Here is a 23,340-nt window from a genome sequence, read left to right as displayed (position 1 = left end):
TAATCCGTACAAACAATTATTCTTGGACTCTCCTATGGATCTAAACCATATGAAAAGGTTTGTTTGCTGGTACCACTACACTTGCAGCCATGGAGTACAAGTTGCTGTTTTTTTAAAAATACAAAATTATGAAACAAAGAGTAAACAGAATAAACAAAAAAATGGAAAGGAAATAAATTACTTCCAACTTAACTATTCTAAGATAAATGCTTCTTCTTTCAATTGTCTTCATATTTTATGCTTTTCAAGATCTCTGTTTAGTCCAGACAATAAATCCTATTAGACAGGTCTTACACTGACAAAATAACTGTTAATTTTAGTGTCAGGCATGCATAAGTACAAGCTATGTATTAAAATATTACATTAACTACTCAAGCAGAATCTTTATGTATAAATTTATGTATGTATCTTTATATATATTAAGCCTTTAAGCTCAATAATGTTTATGCTCTATAAATAAAGTTGAATTTTTCTAAATCACCCATTCTGGACTTCACCAGCCCTAATGTAAAAGAGTATATAAAAATATAATGCATTACAATTCCTGATGATTAAATATGTAGGATTTTAAGAGAGTTAGAGAAGTTTATTTCATCAAATATGCTTTCAATACTACTTAAAGAAATATTTCAATCCTGCAAATTCACACTCATATTTCTGTTTCTCCTGAAATTCTCAACGCCAGATTTTTTTCTAGTTAAAAAGTGATTTTTAATGAGCTGATATATCTATTACTACACCTCACTGAGTTGAAGCATCCTTTCTATGCTGAAATCTGCCATTATCCAGATTATCATACAACAAAAGGAATTCTTTAAAGTACAGGTGGTAAAATATAAAGTAATCAGGAAATTTAGAGTCTATGAAGTAAAAAAAAAAAAGTAAAAGAAAAAACAATCTAAAAAGTGAATTTCATAATAAATGAATGGCTATTCTAAAGCCATTTCTCTGACTCCTGCTGTGCTTTCTTGTTCTATGTACTCTTCCATAGTCAGGCATTTATAAGCCTTCTGCCATCTGGTATTACTTCCATGACACAAGTAAATCATTCTGAAAATGTCTGAAAGTGGTATCTAAGTATCGTCACTAAAAATGATAAAAAGGTTCATAAATTAATTGCCACATTCTTAGATATATGCATTCAGTGACTGTTTATTAGCAATTTTCTAATTTCCTCAAAACCATAGCTGTTTATTTTGAATGTAGTAATACTTTACAAGACTTTAGAACGCTGGTACACTTCCTGTAGTAGGGGATTTATTAAACATTATTGTGTAAACATATGTTTTTATCTATTCTATGTTAGTCAATGATTTAATAAAATTTGAAAATATTCCGTACATGAATCTTTATCACTGTTGGTCCAAAAATAAAATGTAGCTAGGAAAAACATGTATGGAAAAAAGGCTCTTTTGATTTGATTGGCTGTAAACATTCAGCTTTCTTGGGCATTAGTGTAAGTATTTTGTAATATGTGAGATGAGAGGAAAGGAAGTAACATCAATCTAAAAAGTATCTGGGGAAAAAAGAATTTGAGAGGAACAAACCATTTCATTCATGATTTTTTAACAAATTTCAGACGAGACAGCAAAAAGCTATTATATGCTTCATAATATAACAGTTGAAAAGATACAAGAAGTAAAGCAATCATTCATCAAAATTATTTCTTGTATTCACATCAATATTCAGAAAAAGAAGTACTGGTGTTCTGCTGACTCTGCCCAGTCTGGGAGGAAAAATTTATTAAGTCATATCATTAGATTTTATGACATCACTATGCTACTCAATATCAATAGTCAGCATGATAATCCACATCGCACAAAGTAAGGATTGTTTTATCGACATTATATTTCACATTTCCTAGCATTTGAATAAACTGTATTAAAAACTTTAACATTATATAACCAATATATTTCATTCACACAATATACAGTACTAAAACAAGTATATAGTAATAAACCAAAAAAACCCTACCCTTGTGTTAAAATAGCATTAATCTGAGCTACAAATGCACGGGAATAAGATATCCTGAAATCAACCATTCACTACACACTTCATTTTGTTTTGGTTAAAATGCCTCCATTTCAGCTTGCAGCAATCTCTTTGCTGGTGTCATCATGCTTATACTGTCATTCGGTTATATCTTCCTCTCTGGCAAGGAAGTTAGTTTGTTTCCTACATACTGCTTCCATATTCTTGCCATGCTGATGAGATCACTCAACATACTCATTTCTATTCAAGCACATAGGTACTCAATAAGTATTGAGTCTCTATAAGGAAAAATATTGTATTGGGCAACTTTGAAATCTATGTATTCTCAGTTTCCCATTTTTTCTCCAATGGTACATAGCTATAAAACTACACATTACTCTCAGACTGTGTCATGCTTTCTTGTTTAAAGTTGGGTCACAAATTTCATGTATTTGAAATAGCTGATATAGATGTCTAGCCCTCTATGGGAATAATAAAGTTTAATGGATCATTTAGAAAGTTTCACTATAACTGGAATTGCATCAGTTAGCTGGAGCAGAAAATCTTACATACAGGGATAAGTTTGGTAAGATTATTATGTAATTACTGCTTTAAAAAGAAGAAAATAACCTGGAAGCTACAAATGATCACTTAATCACTGCAATGTATTTGTTCTTCAAAGTACGACTGCCAAAGGCCCTGCCTTACATAGATCTCAACCAGTTCTGTTGTGCTACAGCAGTGAAACATGGAGTGCTAGCTGGTGTTTGAATTGAAAGACAGAGCAGACGGATGTCTGAGACTACTTTTGAAAAGTAACACACTAAGGTGGATATAAGCAGTAGAAATAATGTAGAGGGAAGAGATGCTGATAAACACAGAAGATGAGAAGCAGCCAGAGGACACAATGAAAGATCTTAATGAATAGTCTTAAATCTTCATTTACCACTAAGACCCTGAACTGAAACCCAGAGAAAAGCATGGGTATATTACTGACTTTGTAGAAAAGATTCTCTACAAGACTTTTAATTCACATTTCCCATAGTCAATGGGAGGTTATTCATATAACCCAAAACAGCTTTGCCAGACAGGCAAGAAACTAAGAAGCAGCTGACATTATAACAAAGAATGTATTAATGGCAATGACTCTTTGTTACTGATATTATAAACTAGATTGTGGGTATCAAAACACTGCAAACAAGTAGGAACAAATGAGAAGTGAAGGGCTCACTGTCTAATAGTGTACACCAGAAATTGTCTAACTGGATTGAGGACTTTTTTTTTGCATAAAATAAAAAAACCCAGTGACTGATGGAAATAGGGTGGTGGGGAGCAAAGGAGAAACAAGAAAGAAGGTCCTAGCATTAACAAATAGCACATTATCAACACCATAAATACGTAAAAACAGAATTCTACCCCCTTATGACAATGTGTAAAAACTGATCAAATCTTACTTAACCATAGGTCTGTATTTTTGTAGTAGATGTAGTTTATTCTGAGAAGAGTATAGGGATGCTGCCCAGTAGATAGGGTAAGGAAGGCCAAGGTGCAGCTGGAGCTGAACTTGGCAAGGGATGCAAAAAGAGGGGCTTCTACAGGTATGTCAGCCAGAAAAGGAAGGTCAGAGAAAGTGTACCCCCTTGCATGAGCAAGACTGACAAACTGGTAACAACAGATGAGAAGGCTGGGGTACTCAACAACTTTTTCCTCAGTCTTCACTGGCAACTTCTCTTCCCACACCTTTCAAGTGGATGGACTACAAGACAGGGCTGGGGGAGCAAAGTCCCTCCCACTGTAAGAGAAGATTGGGTTCATGACCACCTGAGCAACATGAACGTACATAAGTCTAAGAGACCTGATGAGATGCATCCTAGAGTCCTTAGGAAATTGGCTGATGCAGTTGCCAAACCAATCTCCATGATATTTGAAAAGTCACGGCAGTCAGGTAAAGTCTCTGGTGACTGGAAAAGGGAAACATTGCACCCATTTTTAAAAAGGGTAGAAAGGAGGATCCTGGAGACTACCAACCTGTCAGTCTCACCTCTGTTACTAGGAAGATCATGGAACAGGTCCTCCTGGAAGCTATGCTAAGGCACATGGAGGACAGGAGGCGATTCAAGACAGCCAGCACGACTTCTCCAAGGGCAAGTCCTGCCTGACAAATCTAGTAGCTTTCTGTCATGTAGTAACTACATCACTGAACAAGAGAAGAGCTACAGATGTTGTCTATATGGACTTCTGTAAAGCCTTTGACATCATCCCCCACATCATCCTTCTCTCTAAATTGGAGAGATATGGATTTGATGGATGGACCATTCAGTGGATGAGGAATTGGTTGGATGGTTGCATCCAGAGGGTAGTGGTCAACAGCTCAATGTCCAGATGGAGGTCAGTGACACATGGTACCCCTCAGGGGTTGATGTTGGGACCAGTGCTATTTAATATGTTCATCAATGACATACTGAGATTGAGTGCACCCTCAGCAAGGTTGCAGATGACATGAAGCTGCGTGGTGCAGCTGACATGCCTGAAGGACAGGATGCCATCCAGAGGGACCTGGACAAGCTTGACAAGTGGGCCCATGTGAATCTCATGAGGTTCAACAAGGCCAAGTGAAAGGTCCTGAACATGGGTTGAGGCAAGCCCCAGTATCAATATAGGCTGGGGGATGAAAGGACTGAGAGCAGCCCTGCGAGGAGGACTTGGGGGTACTGGTGGATGAAAAGCTGGACATGACCCAGCAGTGTGCACTCACAGCCCAAGCAGCCAACTATGTCCTGGGCTGCATCAAGAGAAGCACAACCAGCAGAGTGAAGGAGATGATTCTGCCCCTCTGCTCCACACTGATGAGACCCCACCTGGAGCGCTGCATCCAATTCTGGGGCCCCCAGCACAGGAACGACCTGTTGGAGCAGGTCCAGAGGAGGCCACAAAGATGATCAGAGAGTTGGAACACCTCTCCTATGAGGACAGGCTGAGAGAGTTGGGGTTGTTCAGCCTGAAGAAGAGAAGGCTCTGGGGAGGCCTTATTGCAGTTTTTTGTACTTAAACGTGCCTTATAAGAAAGACGGGGACAGACTTTTTAGCAGGGCCTGTTGCAACAGGACAAGGGGTAATGGTTTTAAACTAAAAGAGGCTAGATTAAGACTAGATATAAGGAAGAATTTTTTTCATTCTTTAACAAAAATAGTTACTTATTGTAAATACATGGTATATGGTCACTCACTTTGTGACAGGGAGAGAGAACAGTGACCATCTCTGATGTGCTAGAGCCTTAAGAGCTTGCATTACTTCTATGTACTGAAACTTGCAAGTCTTTCTGTGCTTAAGTGACAGCACAATGTATAATTTCGACAAAAATCTACTGAATACAAAAGCCTATCAACGAAGTTTCTACCAGTAATAGGGATGAAGAAAACCGACACAGGAAGCTCTATCTCCCACAATTATTTTCTTCCTGTGAAGAGCAAATTGAAATCAATTTAAACCAATTGATTTTAAAAAGATGATCTAGGTTTTTATTCCTTTTTTTGAGTTCCCATACTACACATATGTAGAGCACATTAATATGTAGCAAACCAGTAGAGTCAGTGACTCAAATGCAGAAGCCTATTCACATTCAACTAGTGAAACACTTTGATGAGAAAGAATTTCCTATCAGATAAAATCAAGGGGGACAGTGACACCAACTCTACAGGGAGTCAATTAAGTGTCTGTTCAATATGATAGAAAGTTAACTTAGAGATAAAGGGCAAGGAGAAAATATAATCATAATAATTCAAAGCAAATACTAGCAGACAAATTCAGACAGGCACACAGTAATGCACAGACAACTTTATTGTGGTTTATATTGTGACCTCCCTACTGCCTACACAGTGATCTCAATATAGATTACTTGTACAAAAATGAGACTACAGTGCATGAGATATGTGCAGGAAAATTGTTGATAAAATACCTGCCGTTTTTATCACACTCTAAGCTTGCTCAAAGGTATCTGTTGCTCTGACTGTGAAAAATTCAGGACTTCAAACATCACAAATTTTTTAAGTCTAGAGGAGCAGTAGAGTTTTATTCCCATACAAATTGAACAGTCAGTTTTTTCCCATGCACACAGAGCATGGAAAAAAAAGAACTGCCTTCAACATTGAACTCTGAGATAGATGACTGACAGACAGAAACATACAAATGCACACACGCACACACACAGGTGGTATATATGGTCTTATATCTTTACAACTGTTTCTTGTCATGTATGAAGGAAGAAAGATTATTTATTGTGGGTTTTTTCCATTTAAAAGACTTCTCAATCAGCAAGACAGAAATTTCTCTATGGAGCATACAGCATTTAGTGTACAGTAACCAGGTAGGTAGAGTGATAGACATGTAGTATTTGAATAGCTGAAGTAATGGAAGAAAAGAAGAAATTCTACTATTAGATTGGTCATATAGTTCCTTTGCTGGTTTGTAATACATCCTTTGTGATTGTTGCAATTACAATACCTTTTAATCAATTTTTTGTGAGTCTGTGTGAGAGCACTCATCTTCCAGGATAATGCCTTTATTGTAAAAATGTGGAACAGATATGTGGAAACTTTTGAAGGAGCAAGAGTGAAGTTGATCCTGGAATACATCTTCTCGTTCCACAGCTGTATAGGAACGTCTTTCTTTTGTGAATTGAACATTAGCACAAGTGCTAGCAAACAAAACACCAAAATTATCTTGCTCTTTTCAGTGAAGAAGGTTATAATTGTTCCCCATATTGCCATAGGCAATGAACCTTGAAGCTACTGATGGAATTCTGACCAGCAGCTAAATCTGTGCATCCCCAATCTCAAGCAAGTCGTCTCTACTTAAGTCTAGCTGCCATTAGCCACAGCGCAAATAACTATAAACACCTCAGAACCAAAAATTAACTACTCCACACACCATACCTCCTCTCAGAACATCAACCTTGCAGTTCTATCAGCAGGCAGACTGAGTCGACAGTGGGAACCGAGACTTCTACTTTGCATGAGGTAGGCAAGTAGGCTGGTGCTTAAGCCATGGGCCACCGTTTAGAAACAAATGGTAAGATTTTCATGATGAGACACAAAAGACTGTGTAAGAAATTGACTCAAAAAAATACAAACACTGAAATTTCAGAGTTATTGCCGCTATGTTTTTAGAGAAAACAAGGAAATGGGAATCACTTCAGGTACAGTGTAGCTACGGAGTTTCTATTAAATAATACTACAGTGAAGGCTAAGGACTCAGTCTATTCCAAAGGATCTGAATCACTGGTAAAGTATAATATAATTGATAACTCTCTCTGTGACAAACATTGGAAACAGAATACTACTTCTGTGTCAGAAACGCATCTGTTAAGATACAGAAAAAGTCCAACTGCTTTCCCTTAAGAGCTAAATAAATGATTTTAATAATTCAAATTAAATTAAATCATAACCAGAAAGAAGATAACTGATGCACAAAAGGCAAGAACAGCAAACCAGTATGAACAAGCCAAATGACACTCCATTTTCCCCCAAATGGCAATGTAATTTGACATATTTTGCATAAACAATTCTCGGAGTCTTTAAAAAGAGTTTGTGCACAAGGGTTTGGTAGAAATATCATGCTGGAAATGAAATGTTAAAAACATTTTTCAAGACCCTTTAGTTGAACTTATCCAAGATGTTGGGCCTGAAAAAAAAAATCACAAAATTAGACCCAGACAAATACACACACATTTTTTGTTTTACCTTGCTGCGTTGTGATCCTGTCACCTTAAGGAAGGGCAAGGACAAGAAGCGAAATAGTAATAAGAAAAAGAAGTCCAAAATTTTTTTTCTGCAGGTGACTGACCAAATACATACACAAAATTGTCTTTTGAACAGATTAATACATTATTTGAACATAAGTTTCATAGCTACAGAAAAAGTAGTAATGAGAAACAAATGAATAGGATCTTCTCTCAAAATATAAAGTTGAATGCTGAGCAAGGAGCCCATTATAATTTAGGTAAGGAGCACTAATAAGTCCCTTACTGAGAAATTTGTTAATTCACCTCAATAAATTCCTATTTATAAATTTTCATATTTATAAGCACAAGACTTTTTATATCTAACAAGCATGCATGAGCCAACTGAAAAAAGCTTATAGAAATAAATATTCTTTCTTTAGTGGATGATACATTATACACAGCATTTCCATGAAAAAAAAAAACAAAAAAAACCAAACCCCAAACCAAAACCGAAGTGCACTGAAATCTAGATTCATACTTAGCTATTTACCATGAAACAGCAATTTATACATTAGGTATGTTAGTTGTAACTCAAATGGACTAGAACTTCTGAGGGACTAAAAAGAATTTGGTATTGATGTTCTTTCTAATTTCTGTATACAGCCAAATAGGGAATATGTACTTAAATAATTCAGTGCTATCTCATGAACAATCATGTAGAAAACATACAGAACATGTGCTGTGTACAAAACAATGGGAGTAAAAGTAAACATGCCCCAAAGCACGTACTCCTCAAAAATCAAAACAGCACAGGTAGTTTTATATCAAATCAATCAGTATATTTAGAAATATTTTTTAAAAATAAGAAAAGCATGTATTTCATGTTTCTGTGTTTCAGTAAAGATGCTTCGTATAAGTATTAATGGATTTGGAATATATGACAACTTTCAATGTCAGATCTATAATATGCTAAAATATATTAAAATATTAGCAGGCAAATTCCCTCAGTGCCCCTCAGAACACACAATTTTCTTGTAAATTCCATTTTATTAATGGAAAAAGAGAGACAGATCCCAGAGCAAACACATGAAAAGGACTCATCTCTTTGGTAATCAACTCATCTCTTTGGTAGTCAACGCATGTAAATGTGTTCCCTTATACAGAGATGATCACTAAAAACTCAATTATTAAGCAACAATAAACACAAATTTCCTATTCTCAATATAGGAAAAAGCTTGGCAGTATTGATAAACAAAAGCTCACCTTTTACTAAGAAGCACTAATATGTATGTGAACATTAAAATATTGAATAAATACTGGTACTGAATGTAAATGACTACTGCCAAAAGCAGTATTTCAGTATTTTAACTATCCAAACTGAAGGTGGGATGTGATACTTTACAAGATACAGCCTGTTATTATTAGACTTCCAGAATAAGTTACTACCCATAATATTTCTCTTCAACATCTAAAAAGTAAAAGTCAATCAGATGAACATGTAAGATCCATTAATTTACTCTCTATATAATCTTATGTGATAATACATATGTTTTAGTTTTACTACTATGAATCTGGTGACTCGTATCTGCCAATCCAGCTTCTGACATGCAGTTCACTGGCATAACAAGCTGCAGTAAGCCATGAACCAAGAAACATAAATGTCAGTTGGAAGCTATGAAACAATGTCTAACATGACAAGAAAAACAAAACAGAAGTATAATCTTACTTCAAAACTCTTCACTTCTTCTTCACCATCATCATCTTCCTCATCATGGCAGCTCTGACACCATGTAGAAAGAAAGTATTTACTGATAAGTTGAGGAGGGGTGCTAAGCCTTTCTTTACACATAATTTTTCTTGATCTTCTTCATTAATGTTATTAAAACAGAAAAGATGCAAATGACAGCAAAAAAGTTACCTTTGCCATAATGTCAGCATAAGCCATATACAGAAAATCTTCTTCCAATTTGCTGGTTAATAGAAAGAGGAAAGGGAAAATGAGGAATATTAGAGCCATTATAGTAGAACTGGAGCACCAAAATATTTTTAAGAACCTAAAAAATATTTTTAAAAGATTTATATGCTTATAATTAATTACAAAAGTCTTTTTGGAAAATGAAGATTTGATTAACTTACACAAACTGTAAAATAAAGCCAGCTAAAAATGCAGTGCTCAGAAATTAATAAACACTTTCCAATGAAGAGAACATAATTTTTCAATTATACCTAGAATATACTTATATTTCACATTCAGAATATAACTGTCAATAGCGAACACAGAAGAGAGAAGTGTAGTAAGCCCTGAACACAGCATCTATAACAGTGAAAAAGTGTATAGGGGCATTTATTTGTCTCTAGAAAACTCCCTTATCTGTCATTATTAGTCATGTTAAAATCTCTTTACATACCACAGGCTAGAAAGTTTTGAGTGTGACTTGAACTCACCATATGTACATACACACATGTTTTGGTCTAACCTAAGCAATCTCACTTAAACAAAGACATGTATAGCTTCAAATACCAAAATAATCTGAAAATCTGCATACACAGTGCAATCTCTCACACCATTCCTACCATTTTTCAGTCAAGGCTGTTCTACTGAATAGCAGAATAAGTTGATGTAAAGGATCAACTCTTTTAAGGCTTTCATCTTCTTCCGGTGGTTCCTCCCCAGGTTTCTTTAGGGAAAAAGATATTTTAAAAAATATTTAATTATCTACAGTGAAAAATGGTTTACTCTGTGCAATTTATTAAAGATTAGATACTCCCATATGTAGTTTTGAATTGGACAACCAGGAGGAAACAACTTCCAAGCAAAGTATGAAAGCCTGAATCCTAACCATGTTCGTGATCATGAAGAATTACAAAGATTACCATTTGCAAAGCTTTGGATTTCCTCTCCTGTTAAATATTAACTCTCTTCCCTAGATTCTGAAAATAACTTAAATCTTTTACTTCTGTTATACAGAATGAGTGGTAACCAGATACCATCATTTGCTATTATATTGTCTGTTCCTCTCTATGTTAACAAGCTTCATCAGCTAAAAATTAGAATCCTCTGTTTCAAGTCTTATCCCAGGTACAATGTTCGCTGAGGAACTCAGAGAGTTTTTGAAGGAGAAGAAATCCAAACTTGAAGGTACCAATAGTTTTAGACAGAAGGAGCCATATCTACCAACAACAGTAATTCTGGCAGGATGCAGAATTTTAGAAGATGACAAAAGATATACAAAATACTATATAATGTTCAATAATATATATACAAATAGGTTTTTTTTCATGTGGTTATTGTGCTTTCAGGTTTAGACAGCTCTAGTTAGTTCATTTTAACAGAAAAATGTAGTCCTAAATACTATAATGGCAACCACCAAAACAGTGTTTTGAAAAGAATCTATACAAAATGTCCTCTGACTTCCTGTCTTTTGCCAAATGACATTTCAGAAAGTAAGTTTTGCATATTAAGTTATTAACAAAATTGCTTCATCCACACATATTTTTCCACAAAGCATCTGGTAGCTCAAAGAAAACTGCTTGCATAAATTATGCCCAGTCTTTGTCCTTGTTTTCTTCTAGCAGTATACACTAAAATAGAGATAAAAAGAATTCCACCATTGGTAAGACTGCACAACTAAGAAATTACTATAATGTCAGATGTTATCTATTAGCAATAAGGAAGGGTTGGCCACATGACAGATACAAGGAAAATGGATGTTTTGCCTATTAAGAAAAAAATTGTGTGTACTAGTGTCAAATACTTTCCAGTGGGAATGCTCATAGAACTCTATGTATATTAAACTTCATAAGTGCCTGCAAAATCCACCTTTTCCACTCAGTTGTACCAAACATGACTGGTCGCAGCTGAGAATTCACTGTAGTTGACATATATGCACAATGATTGTTTCACATGCTAGTCTGTGATGGTCTTATTTCACAGTTTGCATATATGACAATATTTTCAGTATCAATTACATGATCTGAACAATGCAAATTATAACTCCAGTTATATCTCACCATCAAGGAGGTCTTCATTTGTTCTTTATTTTAATCTCATTTAGGATGCTGAACTTTATTTAAATGGGAGCATTCTATACTTGGCAACATCATCAACCAGAATACCTCTCTAACGTTATCAAAACTAGTGAAGCAAAAGGGTGGAAGTTGTCTTAATGTTTAATACAAGTATTAGTTTTCATAGATTTAATTCAAATTAAATGGAGGATCAAATTCACCAATGACTGAGTTAAGTAGAACACATTATTAAGCATAGCATGAACACTAGAACCAAATGATTTTCTGACATTTCTGGGAAAAATATATTCTTAATTTTCAATGTTTTGAGACATTTGCCCTTTAGTTATTTAAGTGTACAATAAAAAGCTTTAACTGAATGTAACACAAGAGGATAAAACAAATAAGATCGAAAAGTTTTAGTTGCCATTTGTAAATATTGAAGATTTAACAGATTTAAATTTTTATATAGTCTAATTATTAAAAATCCATCAAACATATTTTCTTAGAAAATATGCCCAGTAATACCTACCAACAAAACTAATCATTTTTATTACATAAGCTTAAGTGTTCATATAACCTATTTAATTAAAGCAGAAGCATTTTAACTATTAATAAAGACAGTGTTGAATATCCTATGATTTTAATATCAAACATTAAAAATCTAGTTCCCTTAGAGACTTGATCTGTTGAAACAGAATTAAAAAACACCAGAAGTAATCTCCTTAACTAGAGAACTTGCGTATACTTTTTTCTTTTAATATGCAGAGGAATAAGAAGTGCTATTTCTGTATAACAGACTTAAGGACAGAAATTTCAGGGAACAAAACTGCAAGTTTAGTCCAGTCCTCTGCTTTAGGGGATGCAAATGCTCATCTCTACATTCCAGAAGAAGCTCTTACCCACAGGCCTATAAATTGCCTGGATCTGTCAAAGTCAGGAAGGAGGTAGTTTTTACTGTATTTCCCCCTTCAAATTATTTTCGCTTAGCAGAAAAGAGAGTTCAAGATTCTCAGAACTGAGAAAGAACGTACTATGGCATACAACACTGTAGTCTATTGACTACAGAGAGTTAAAGGACAGGAAGTCTTGGCTATAGGCTATATAGTTTCTGAGTCCTGGATTATTCCAATTTCCTAACTAATACCTGAACAGTTCAGAAACTTGAGACATTCCTGGAAGCATACATTAGAGAACAAAGGCTCCCCTTTTCTCCCCTTCCAGACAAGTTCTGCCACCACAACCTCGGCTGTGTCTCCATCTTGACAGTCCAACAAATTTTTAATTCCTTGCTACACTAAGGTACAGTTTCTCTAAGAGGGACAGAGAACCTTCACCAGCATCACAATCACAACTTCCATGAAGTCCACACAAAAGTCTGGGTCACCTCCACAAAGCTGAACAGTAGAACCTCACTCACCTTCTACGAGAGTGCTCTAAAGCAGCAAGAATGTGATAGAAATTTATTTAAAAGACACATAGAGTTTTGTTTGCTCTTTTGAATGAAAGGTGTAATACATCTCAAGGGAGTGCTAGAGACACATTTATCTGTATGCTTGAGGAATTACAAGGGAATGCCTGTAATCCTTTACTAAAAGATGATATAGCAGCCAATCCGGCCTGTCTTCTCCAAGACAGTTTTTCACATAAGCTACCTGCTGGCAAGGAGTTCTCCTTAGCAAAGATATGGTTCCACAGAGGAGATAAGGAGGCAGCCCTTTATGTCAGAGTGTAACTAAATGACCATCTGGGTTATTTCTCACACATACATACCCACATACAAAGAGCTATGTTGTTCCACATTCCATATCTAAACATACATGCTCTCAACTGCTAAAACGTAATTATTTTTGGTAATGAACCTACACTATTTAAAACATTTGCAGTGTGTTGGGACAAATGAAGATATCAGTTTAAAAGGTTGTATTACAAAGTAAGTTTTTGCACAAGTTTTACAATGTTTGATCAGACAGTAACGATGCCACAAGAAATTAATTTTGCATGTATGCAGGCAAAAATGAATTTCCATAGTCTGTGTTGAGCTCATTGGAGGTGATCTTTCTTCCACTATTATTAACCTTATTTTCACAACTTGGGTAGCTGGTTTTAAGCATAAGCTTTAAATAGTAAAAACAAATTAATGTTTTTTTCTAATAGCAATTTTCCAGTTAACTTCCTTCCTCTGTTGCAGAGAGCAGGCTTTCCTCATAATAAAAAGATCGATCTCAGACTGTTTTCTGTTGGACCTCCCAGGGACTGAATAATTTCCTGGTACTAGTTCTTGTTGAACCCTCAAAAGAACCACCTTTCTGAGAGACAATTGTAAAGGATGAGGACATGAGGCTTTACTGAAAATCATCCCAAGGATTTCTCAGGCTAAAACATGGCTCTAACACTTTCCAGTTGGGAAAAATCCTCACCTCCCTGACAAGAGGATTCTTCTGAAAAGAAACAGCAGACTCTGTCCGCTTCTGAGGGACTCAGCAATATAAGATTAGAATTCCTCTAGGTTTTTTTTTTTTAACCTTTTGACTTCAATGGCTTTAATGTGGGTTATCAAGTCTACAAATACATAAAGGTTAACTGCAAAGAAAGGGCATAGGCTGTTCCCCTCCTCCACCAGACAGAAGGTAAGAGATAGGGGAATGACAGCAACTGCACATAATTTAGACAAAAGTTTAAAAAGCTTTATAAAAGGTTACTGAAGTCCTGAAGCAGACGGCCTGAGGGGATTCTGGAATCTCCACCACTTGTAATTTTTAACACGTCAGAACAACTTGGTTATAGCTCACCCCTTTGGGTAGGGATATCTTTGATGATATCTTAGGTACCTCACAGACATCATCATCATCATCACTATTATTATTATTATTTTAAAAATTAATTATTAATTCGTAATACATTCCCACAGCCCTTTGTACCCAGACGTACTGCTAAGTCTTCTATAAGTTTGTCTTCAAAATAATGTTCTTCTGTTTCAATCCAAGATTTATCATAACCTTGAAGAAAGAGATTGACGGCTCGGTGCCTAAAAAGGGACATTAAAAAAAGAAAAGCTGTAAACTTTTCAAAAGAAGATTTGGTCAATATGAATTTCATTTAGCTTGAAGAACTGTCCAGTCACTAAGGAAAGCAAATTTCTATGGTAAAACCTGCCAAAAGCACTAATTTAAAAAATAAGTTTACATTAATGTGCTCTATTCAAAAATGTGTCCCACTAACTTGTAAAACTGGTATTAACATTTAACAATAATGACTTTAGGAACAGATAAGAAATAGAACTTTAAAGAAATTTAAACACAAGTAAGAAATCAAATCAATTACTTTGCCATATTAGTGGGGTTTATTTTTAATATAACATATTATATTATTTTAATTAAATTATTAATAGCAATAGGAAACATTGGATTGTGCTCAAATAATTGCATTTTTTTAATGTTCAGGATTAAACTTGCATATCTAAAAAACCCAATAATTTTTTTTCCAAACTCCATGAAATTAAATGGATGATGAGGCTAGGGGAAAAAGGGTAAAGCTAATGATGATGTCTACTGGTTTAGGGGTTTTTCTTGAAGATTCAGTATAAAATGGGCTGTATGACAACCCATTTTCCACGAAGAGTTTTATCAGTCATCTTAATTTTTTTAAACAATTGCCAGTCTCATATACTGAAAAAGAGGCTGAATAATTAAAATATACAGGAATGCAGGTTATGTGCAAGTGACCTACTTGTTAAAGTAAGAACAGCTACAGATGGAAATATCTTTGTTCTATTTTCAACTGTCACAGCAGCCTCATTTCAAGCTACTGTGATTTGCATGCCCTTGTGCTTCCTGGAACAGACCTGAAGATTCATCCTACTAACTATGGTAATAGTAATAACATGCAGACTTTTGGGAAAAACTGAGAACATTATCACGTTGAAAAGATAGGTGTTCTGGAAATTATTTTTAGCAACTGCATGAAAAAAGATATATCTTTATTTTTTCTAAATGTTCATTCCTTCCAGAATCTCAAGATTCTGAAACTTGCTTGACTATAGATCCCATTCACTATTGAAGAAGAAGAAGAAAAAAAGGAGCCACAGGAAAAGGTGTTTGGAGTATGAATATATATTTCTTGTCTAATAGAATGCTCTGCCCATGAGTGCACAATAAATAGACAAGTTTTCAGCTAAATAATGTTATTCCCTGCGTATAGAACACTTAGCATCTAATAATTAAGGTAGCTTTCCAGAGCTATACCATGGCTTAGGAAGAAATTTACCTTTCAAGATCATATTACAGTGACACCAATATGACTGTTTCTGCATTTATCTCCTTTGAAAGGGGTCTACTTTTCAGGAAAGAAAACATACCAGGAGGAACAGGTGGAATAACAGCAGGAGAAGACAACCAGAAATGTAGAATTATACTTTTTGACATTCTTTTCAGAAAATACATTAGAAGAAAGTAATTAGATTTATTAAAAGAAAGCAATATACAAAGTACATTACCATGCAGTTATCAATTACTGGTTTACATGTTTTTCTTCCTTTTGACGGTGCCAAATAGCATGGTATGAACATAAATGCATTTGTGAAAGATAGAACAAATATAGCTCTTACCTTGGCAGATTATACAATGGTGCCATTCTAAAGCAAGCAACTACTGCTCTTTTTCTCTGTTTAGACAGCAACTTATGCCACACTGCTTTTTTGGACCGCTGAGGATGCTCAACCTGGCACATAAGATACACATGGAAAAATGAATAATGTGGCAACGTCCCACTGTCTGGGCATAGTAATAATAATAAAAAAGTCAGATAACAGAAAAATCAAGTAGAAAGATAGCAGAAGAATAACAGATGGGAAAAAGTGTTCTAGACAGGGTTTAAGTCATCAGTTAAATTACAGAATCAGAATTTAGAAAGTAAATTTTAAAAAAAAAAAATCTCCCTTTCCTTGTATGATATAGATATTCTCTTTTACTCCTACTTCTTACATCTTTTAGACAGAGTATTATCATCATTGTGGCCATCTTTCAGGAAACTAATTTTTAATACAAAGGATCTTCACTCTTTCTATCTTTTATACGTAACTCTTTACATATGTACAGGTAAATTGTGCACCTTCACATCGCCTCAGACAATACTTTTAAAGGAATTGTCTTAAATATAATTAATTTTTTATTTGTAATATTTACTATGACTATATTTACTAAATGAAAAGGAATTAACTTTAAAAATAAGAGACAGGCACAAAGACTCAGGACTAAATCCCTTCCATGAATCTGCATAGCTAGCATGAACATGAGATATTCCAAAACACTTCAGCTACATTTCATAATATCACAGCTCTGCCTTCAGATATATTCTGTTTCTGCATCCTGGCTCTATCGTAGCATGACGTCAAACTGGACGTGCTCAACCCTCATCTTTTGCTCCTTCAGTTTCTTTTGTTCCACCTTCCACCCTTGTTTCCATCAGAAGAAAATGATTACTGTGGTCCAGAAGAGCAACTGCATGCAACAGTATACAGCCTGACTGGATAATAGAAAACTATCATTGCAGGCTGTGCTAGAGATCACTACTTTCCCACAGCCTATTCACAGTTTTTGTGATTTACTTCACAACTGCTCCATAAAGATTATATCATTTGATTTAACCTACACAACTCTTGTAGAGTTAAGAGAGGGGATGTCTTTTTTGTGGGGTTATTTGTTCATGGAGGTTTTGTTTGTTTCTTTTATGGACAACTGTGCTAGTGGAATAACATAGCTCCTCTGTCTTCCAACATCATCAAAGGAGTCAATGGAAGTTAGCATCTCTACCCTGAAAGACTTGACAATTCTTCCTTGTAATAAAATCAAGTGTTTTATTTAAAATATGTAGTGATGATGATGTTTATGCAGACTCAATATCTAGTACAAACACCGTAATTCAAGAGGACTTTTCTAGTTTAGTGAAATATGAAAAATTATTTATAGTTACGTGATAAATATTTAATTAAACAGACTAGAATACTGCCAAGCATTCAGTGAAATGGATAATCACACTTTTAAGATTAAACGGTGACATTCTAAAACAAGTTCCTTCTAAAAGATAAAATACAAAGGAAAAATATTTGTTAAGAGCAAAGATAGAAAAGCATTCACTGCAAACATATTTACAGTCACAAGACAAAGTCAGTGCTGATAATTTAGAAGTCAGACAAATCCAAATGTGAAAGTTAGGTAATTAGTAATATCTTCACAAACAACTATAAAACCCTCTATACTTTCCCAAAAGAAATAGCCTCGGCCTACGCAAGCAGATCTCTGAAAATAATAAAAACAAAGAAGTTAGCTGTGCATGGAAAGAAAATACAAAGAATGAACTGATCTTTGCCAGTGCAATAAGGAAAGCGTTCAGAGTATGTATATATGGAGAACAGAATATTTGCATATAGAGAGCAAAGGATTACTCAAGACTATCATAAAAACAGACCCAGTGCTCACACACTCATTATTTTTAAAGACACCAAATCACGCCTTACAGTAACAAAAGCACCTGAGCACTTGCCTACAGAACATAAATTAAGCTGTGAGGCCAAAGGTTTAAACATATAGCTGCAAAGTACGCAGAATAAAAGCAGCCAGCATTTACTTCACTACAAGTCATTGTTCAAGTCTGATCAGATCTGCAATGTTGATCTGGTATTACAATGGGAATTCATCCTGTTCTGTACTACTGCTGGATTATATATGCTGTGAGATTGATCCCATGACAGAACATGGACAACACAAGGATCATACCTTGAGTTTCACTGCCTTGAACAATTTCTCCACACAAGCTTAACCAATTTATATACTTGATGATATAGCTAAAATGCCAGAAATCAAGAGATTGCATATGCTGTTTGAACTCAAATACAAGAGTCTAATGCTGAATTACGCAACTCTGTACATGCTAATCAATCTCTTTTCAGCTCAGTTAACTTTGATAAAACCAGGGTAAAGAAGAGGACCTTTTGCCCCCCACGCTTCTAGTTTTCCTCTACTTTTCCTTCCTCATAGCCAACCTATACCCTTTCAAATCAACACCTGTTCTCCTGTCCCTCTCTCTCTAGTAGGCTAACCATGATTTGCTTCCATATTCTATCACTTTTGCTTGCACACATATTCAGTAACAGGTAAAATTTAGTGACTCCTCTTCATCCTCTTCTATCAAACTGACTAAGGCTGCTGAACTTGAAGCAAGTCCACATTAAGGCTGGCAAACTCCATGAAGAGGAGTTGTATAATGCAACAGCTGGGACACAGGTACTCACATCAACACACTTTGTACGTTCCAAGGTCTCTGAAAGTCACTTTTAGCAACCAAGTGCTGCACAGTGTATATACAAGCACTTTCACATATCTTTCAGATTCCTACTTGACTGAACCAGTGATATCGTCACAATATGGAAACTTCCTGACAAGGGGTCTGAAAACCAATGACAAGCTTCTGAGTGAAACCAACTAATCTAATAAGAGGGCAAGAGAGCTTTGAATTCTCAAATGTTCTTTGAAAAATAAATAAAAAAAAAAAATCCTGAGCAAATTTTGCCTGTGGTGTAACCAGCAGTGTTACTGCCACTAATATTACCCTTAATGTTAACATGCTATTTATTCAGTACATTTTAAAAAAGAAAGCCTAGAAAACACAGAACAAACTTAAAGTGGAAAATAGCTAACAATTCAGTGAGTAAAATGGGAAAACTAATTTTATCAAGTAGTCTTTGACTTGTAAAATGTACCAACATTGGATATTTTTTTAATTTCAAAATTTAAATAATTAAAAACTTAAAGATAAGTAGTAGACTCTTGTCCCAAGGGGAGGAAAAAACCAAAATCAAAACCAACCAACAAACACCTAAATCCAACATCTATTCTTGGTTAACCTGTTTCTGGGGACAAGTTTAATCAGAGAGAAAAAAGACAAAATTCTATCAGTGCTAGTGGGATGAAAGACACAAAATAAGTTACGGAATTTTAAAAATGAAAGTTACTGTGGCCCAGGTCACATGGAAAGTTCATACATTTAGGCAAAAAATATGAGATAAAACCAAAAGAGCTTCATGCCAGATTCTGAAACAAGTTAAAGATTTTTCCAGAACTGTCTCAGAAAAATCATTCCTCCACCCTGCTTCTACTATTTCTTGAATGCCAGAACTAATACTTGAGCTGGTCTGGTTAACCTTGGTTTGTATTCATCATTGCATCAGCACGAATGAGGCTGAATTTATGTATGTAAGCAGTTTGCTGGGCCACCAAAAGGCACTCTTGATAAAACTTCCAGATTATTAAGAATTTTATGAATTTCAATGCAGTTTAATTTTCTAAATGCATATATTCTTGCCCACATTCACAGAAACTTTCATAAACATCTTGTCAAGTGGACATTCTTCTTACAATTTTTTTAACTACTTCATAGTAAATAGCTTTCTAAAACCGTCACTACAGAAGTTGTGTATGAAATCATCTGACTGTCCTGCTCCATACAGCTACAACATGCAGCTTCTAACTTATGTAGGCAGCTTTAAACTTCTTGCTACTTCAATATTCAAGAATCTCATCTGAGGAGGAATATCTTGAAAAAAGCCATCTTTTTAATAATTAAGTTGTATTTTACTCATATTTCATGGTCTATGGACAATTTAGTGATTACTTCCTGCTGGCTGAAATGCATGAGAAGGAAGCTAAAACATAGGTATCAGTTTCTTAGCCCTTTTCCAAATAAATAATTGCTGGTGCTGCTGCAAACACAGTGTGATCAATATGTCCACATTGATTAGATTACAAAACACAAGGCAAAATATGTAAACAAAGGCCATCAAAAGAAAAAAAAAGAAGATATAACATTAAATACAGCTAGTGAACATATAAATGAAAGGCTGAATATTTTTGTTTGGATTAAGAATCAATGGAACTGCAAAAACGTGTCTAACCTGTTCCAGGTGAAACAGTACATTAGCTATATCAAGGACCCTTTCGACAGTCTTCTCTGGATCTGAGGAATCTTCAGTCCTGTTTGGCAAATCTTTGTAAAGTGCCATCTGCCACCTAATGGCGGGATCCTCAAGCTGCAGGAAAAAAGATTTGACATGTCAAGGCAAAATGTTCCAAACGTACAGTCATCAGTTTAATTAGTACAGAAATTGCTTCAAAGGACAATAGAAGCACTTCATATGGCTAACCCACATCTTTACATGGCTAAACCATACACAGTGTTCACTACACTGACTGGGAGAACTAAAATAAAGACTGATTTGTGCACTGTTTCTTGACAGCTCCCAGAGAATTAAAAGTCTAATAACCATACAAAGAGCAAATGATCATGGGCCAACAAATAGCACTGGCACCAGCAATGATTATATTATTTGAGGAAAAGTAATGAATATGAGGTAGACAGACATAACTTTGTACACTGACTTTCCATTATTAAATCAAACAACAATAAAATTATTGCTCTACTAGCTGGGATTACTTATCCAATCATGGAAATTAGTAATATTAGTTTTATTTTTTTCATTTTAGTTTTTTCCAATTGTTAGAAAATCCTAATTTTACTGATGACTAGCTAAAAATTGATGTTAATTTATTAAAAACTAATTCAAGATGCATTTGCTTATCAGCCTACAAATGACAAAGAACTTTATGAAGCAAAATGGGTTTTTAAATTTTTCTATTGACATTTCAGTTTTTCAGTTTCAGTGATCTGTGATTCTCTGTTTTACCATTAGCAATCTCTTTTTTGCTTCATTTTGTCTACCCAGTGCTTCTGTTAATCAACACTGATGCAACATACTTTGCAACCACTTTTTGTGCCAATGACACTGAAGAAAAATTCAATGTGTAACCCATTTTACTGAGAGCTGTGACCAGTGATCATTCCTGATTGTTCAATTTAGGTTTACATGACATTGGCCTGGATTCCTAGAGCATTTAGGAGCCTAAACACTACAGATTCAAACAGGGCTTAAACTCAACACTTACTTTTCTAAAGCATCTTTTGTGGATCACAATTTCAATTTGTGCCTAATATCAGTCAACAATGCTAATTCACCTCTACCATACATTTACAACACACAGTTTACTGAAGTTCCAGGAATGATTATAAACTTACGCAGTCACCCAATAATAGCTTATTACAACCTAGAAAGCTACAACTGGCAGGCATTTCTTTCACCCTTCAGCTTTTCCATTTCTTAACAACTGCCACATCCACAGCCTTTGTGTGAGCATTTGACTGGATCATCACGAATGGATAGTCCACAAAAGACTTTTTAATCACAAGTGGAGGGAGATGTCTTTTGGTCTGAGGACTCCTCACATTCTATCAAGATACAGCTTTTTTGTACAGGTAGTTTCCTAAGGGTATGAGCAGTTGACATTTCAAGGTGTGAATTAGCATGGCTGGAAGAAGATTTTGGTGACTTGAGCTTCATCCATGTCAAAATGAATGCAAGTTTCATCATCAGCTTCTTGAAATAAAAGGCTTGGTACTGAGTAACAGCATGCAGGCATGCAAGGAAAGGAAAGACAGAAACAGGGTGAAGACAGTAGACAAAGGTAGACAAATGCATGAAATAAATGCCACAACATTAAGAGCTAAAGATTCAGAAGGATGATTCTCAAACAGTGCAGTTTTCCAAAAAGAAATCAAGATAAATTACATTTTAGGTCTAACATAAATGAGAGGCCATGGTGTCTGTGAGAAGCAAAAGTTGTTAACAGAAAATACCACTGGAAGAAAGAATATTGCTATGGTTGGAAGAAAAGCAACATTTCAAAAAAGTGGTATTTTTCCTGTTTTGAAAGCCACCTTACACAAACACCATTGTAACTAAGTTACATATTAATTCATAGTATTAAATAACAATTTAAATTTATAAGACCATTTGGCCTACTTTCCTTTTATGCCTGATTCAATCAGACAATGAAAGGGCAGCTATGCATACAGCCCATTGGCATAACTTTTCTGAACAAGAAATATACTTCACTGTATCTGACATGTACTTGACTCAGTCACAATAGTGACTGAATACTAATGGATTCAGAAAATTGTGGAATAAATTATATTGTACTTTGTATAACTACTGAATTTAACTTTATACATTATACTTTTAAATACGTTACATACTTTGGTTTAATGTGGACTCTAGAATGTATCAGTACTAAATGATTCATGCAAATATATATTTCAAGCCACTGAGAACAAACTGCTTAGCAATAGATAACAAATCATAATAAAGATAATAAATACAACAAGAAATTGAAGTTTTGAAGTCCTAGAAATACCATATTTTGTCTGCAGTTGACTGTTTTTCACATACAGGTCAAAACCAGAGCTTTTTAAAGCTGGTAAAACAGTGTATAAATGCTATAAAATAAAGCTAGGTACAATGCCTATTTAGCTCTGTTAGTTATGTATTATGGGGTTCCCTTTCAGAATGTCATCTTCCGTTGGGAATTCATTTTACAATTATGAAAATCCAGAGTCACTGCTGAAAAGTTTACAAATGGAAAATCTGTAACTGTGTACTTTGGATTAGCTAAGATTACTTTCTTCTTAATTATCAAAGCACCATGAAATTCCATCAGTATAGGAAATTTAAAAATACTTTTATCATCATGTGTTAT

General features: G+C 34.9%; 1 protein-coding gene across 6 annotated transcripts in view; it reads right to left on the bottom strand.

The window, feature by feature from the left end:
- The window catches only part of RYR2 (ryanodine receptor 2), a 431,008-nt gene that overhangs the window by 55,838 nt on the left and 351,830 nt on the right, over positions 1 to 23,340 (bottom strand). For 5 of the 6 annotated variants that reach the window (XM_074896823.1, XM_074896824.1, XM_074896829.1 and 2 more), the window contains 8 exons: positions 20,646 to 20,780; positions 17,960 to 17,994; positions 16,305 to 16,418; positions 14,630 to 14,726; positions 10,265 to 10,368; positions 9,609 to 9,660; positions 9,417 to 9,470; positions 7,710 to 7,733 (listed from right to left, as the gene is read on the bottom strand). In XM_074896823.1, the coding sequence (XP_074752924.1) occupies positions 7,710 to 7,733; positions 9,417 to 9,470; positions 9,609 to 9,660; positions 10,265 to 10,368; positions 14,630 to 14,726; positions 16,305 to 16,418; positions 17,960 to 17,994; positions 20,646 to 20,780 (615 nt within the window). The remainder of the gene's footprint in view (positions 1 to 7,709; positions 7,734 to 9,416; positions 9,471 to 9,608; positions 9,661 to 10,264; positions 10,369 to 14,629; positions 14,727 to 16,304; positions 16,419 to 17,959; positions 17,995 to 20,645; positions 20,781 to 23,340) is intronic. The other variant, XM_074896825.1, reaches the window with a different exon arrangement.

This window comes from Athene noctua, chromosome 1 (genome assembly GCF_965140245.1).
Source record: "Athene noctua chromosome 1, bAthNoc1.hap1.1, whole genome shotgun sequence".
Taxonomy (NCBI): Eukaryota; Metazoa; Chordata; class Aves; order Strigiformes; family Strigidae; genus Athene; species Athene noctua.
This window is presented reverse-complemented; position numbering and strand designations above follow the sequence as displayed.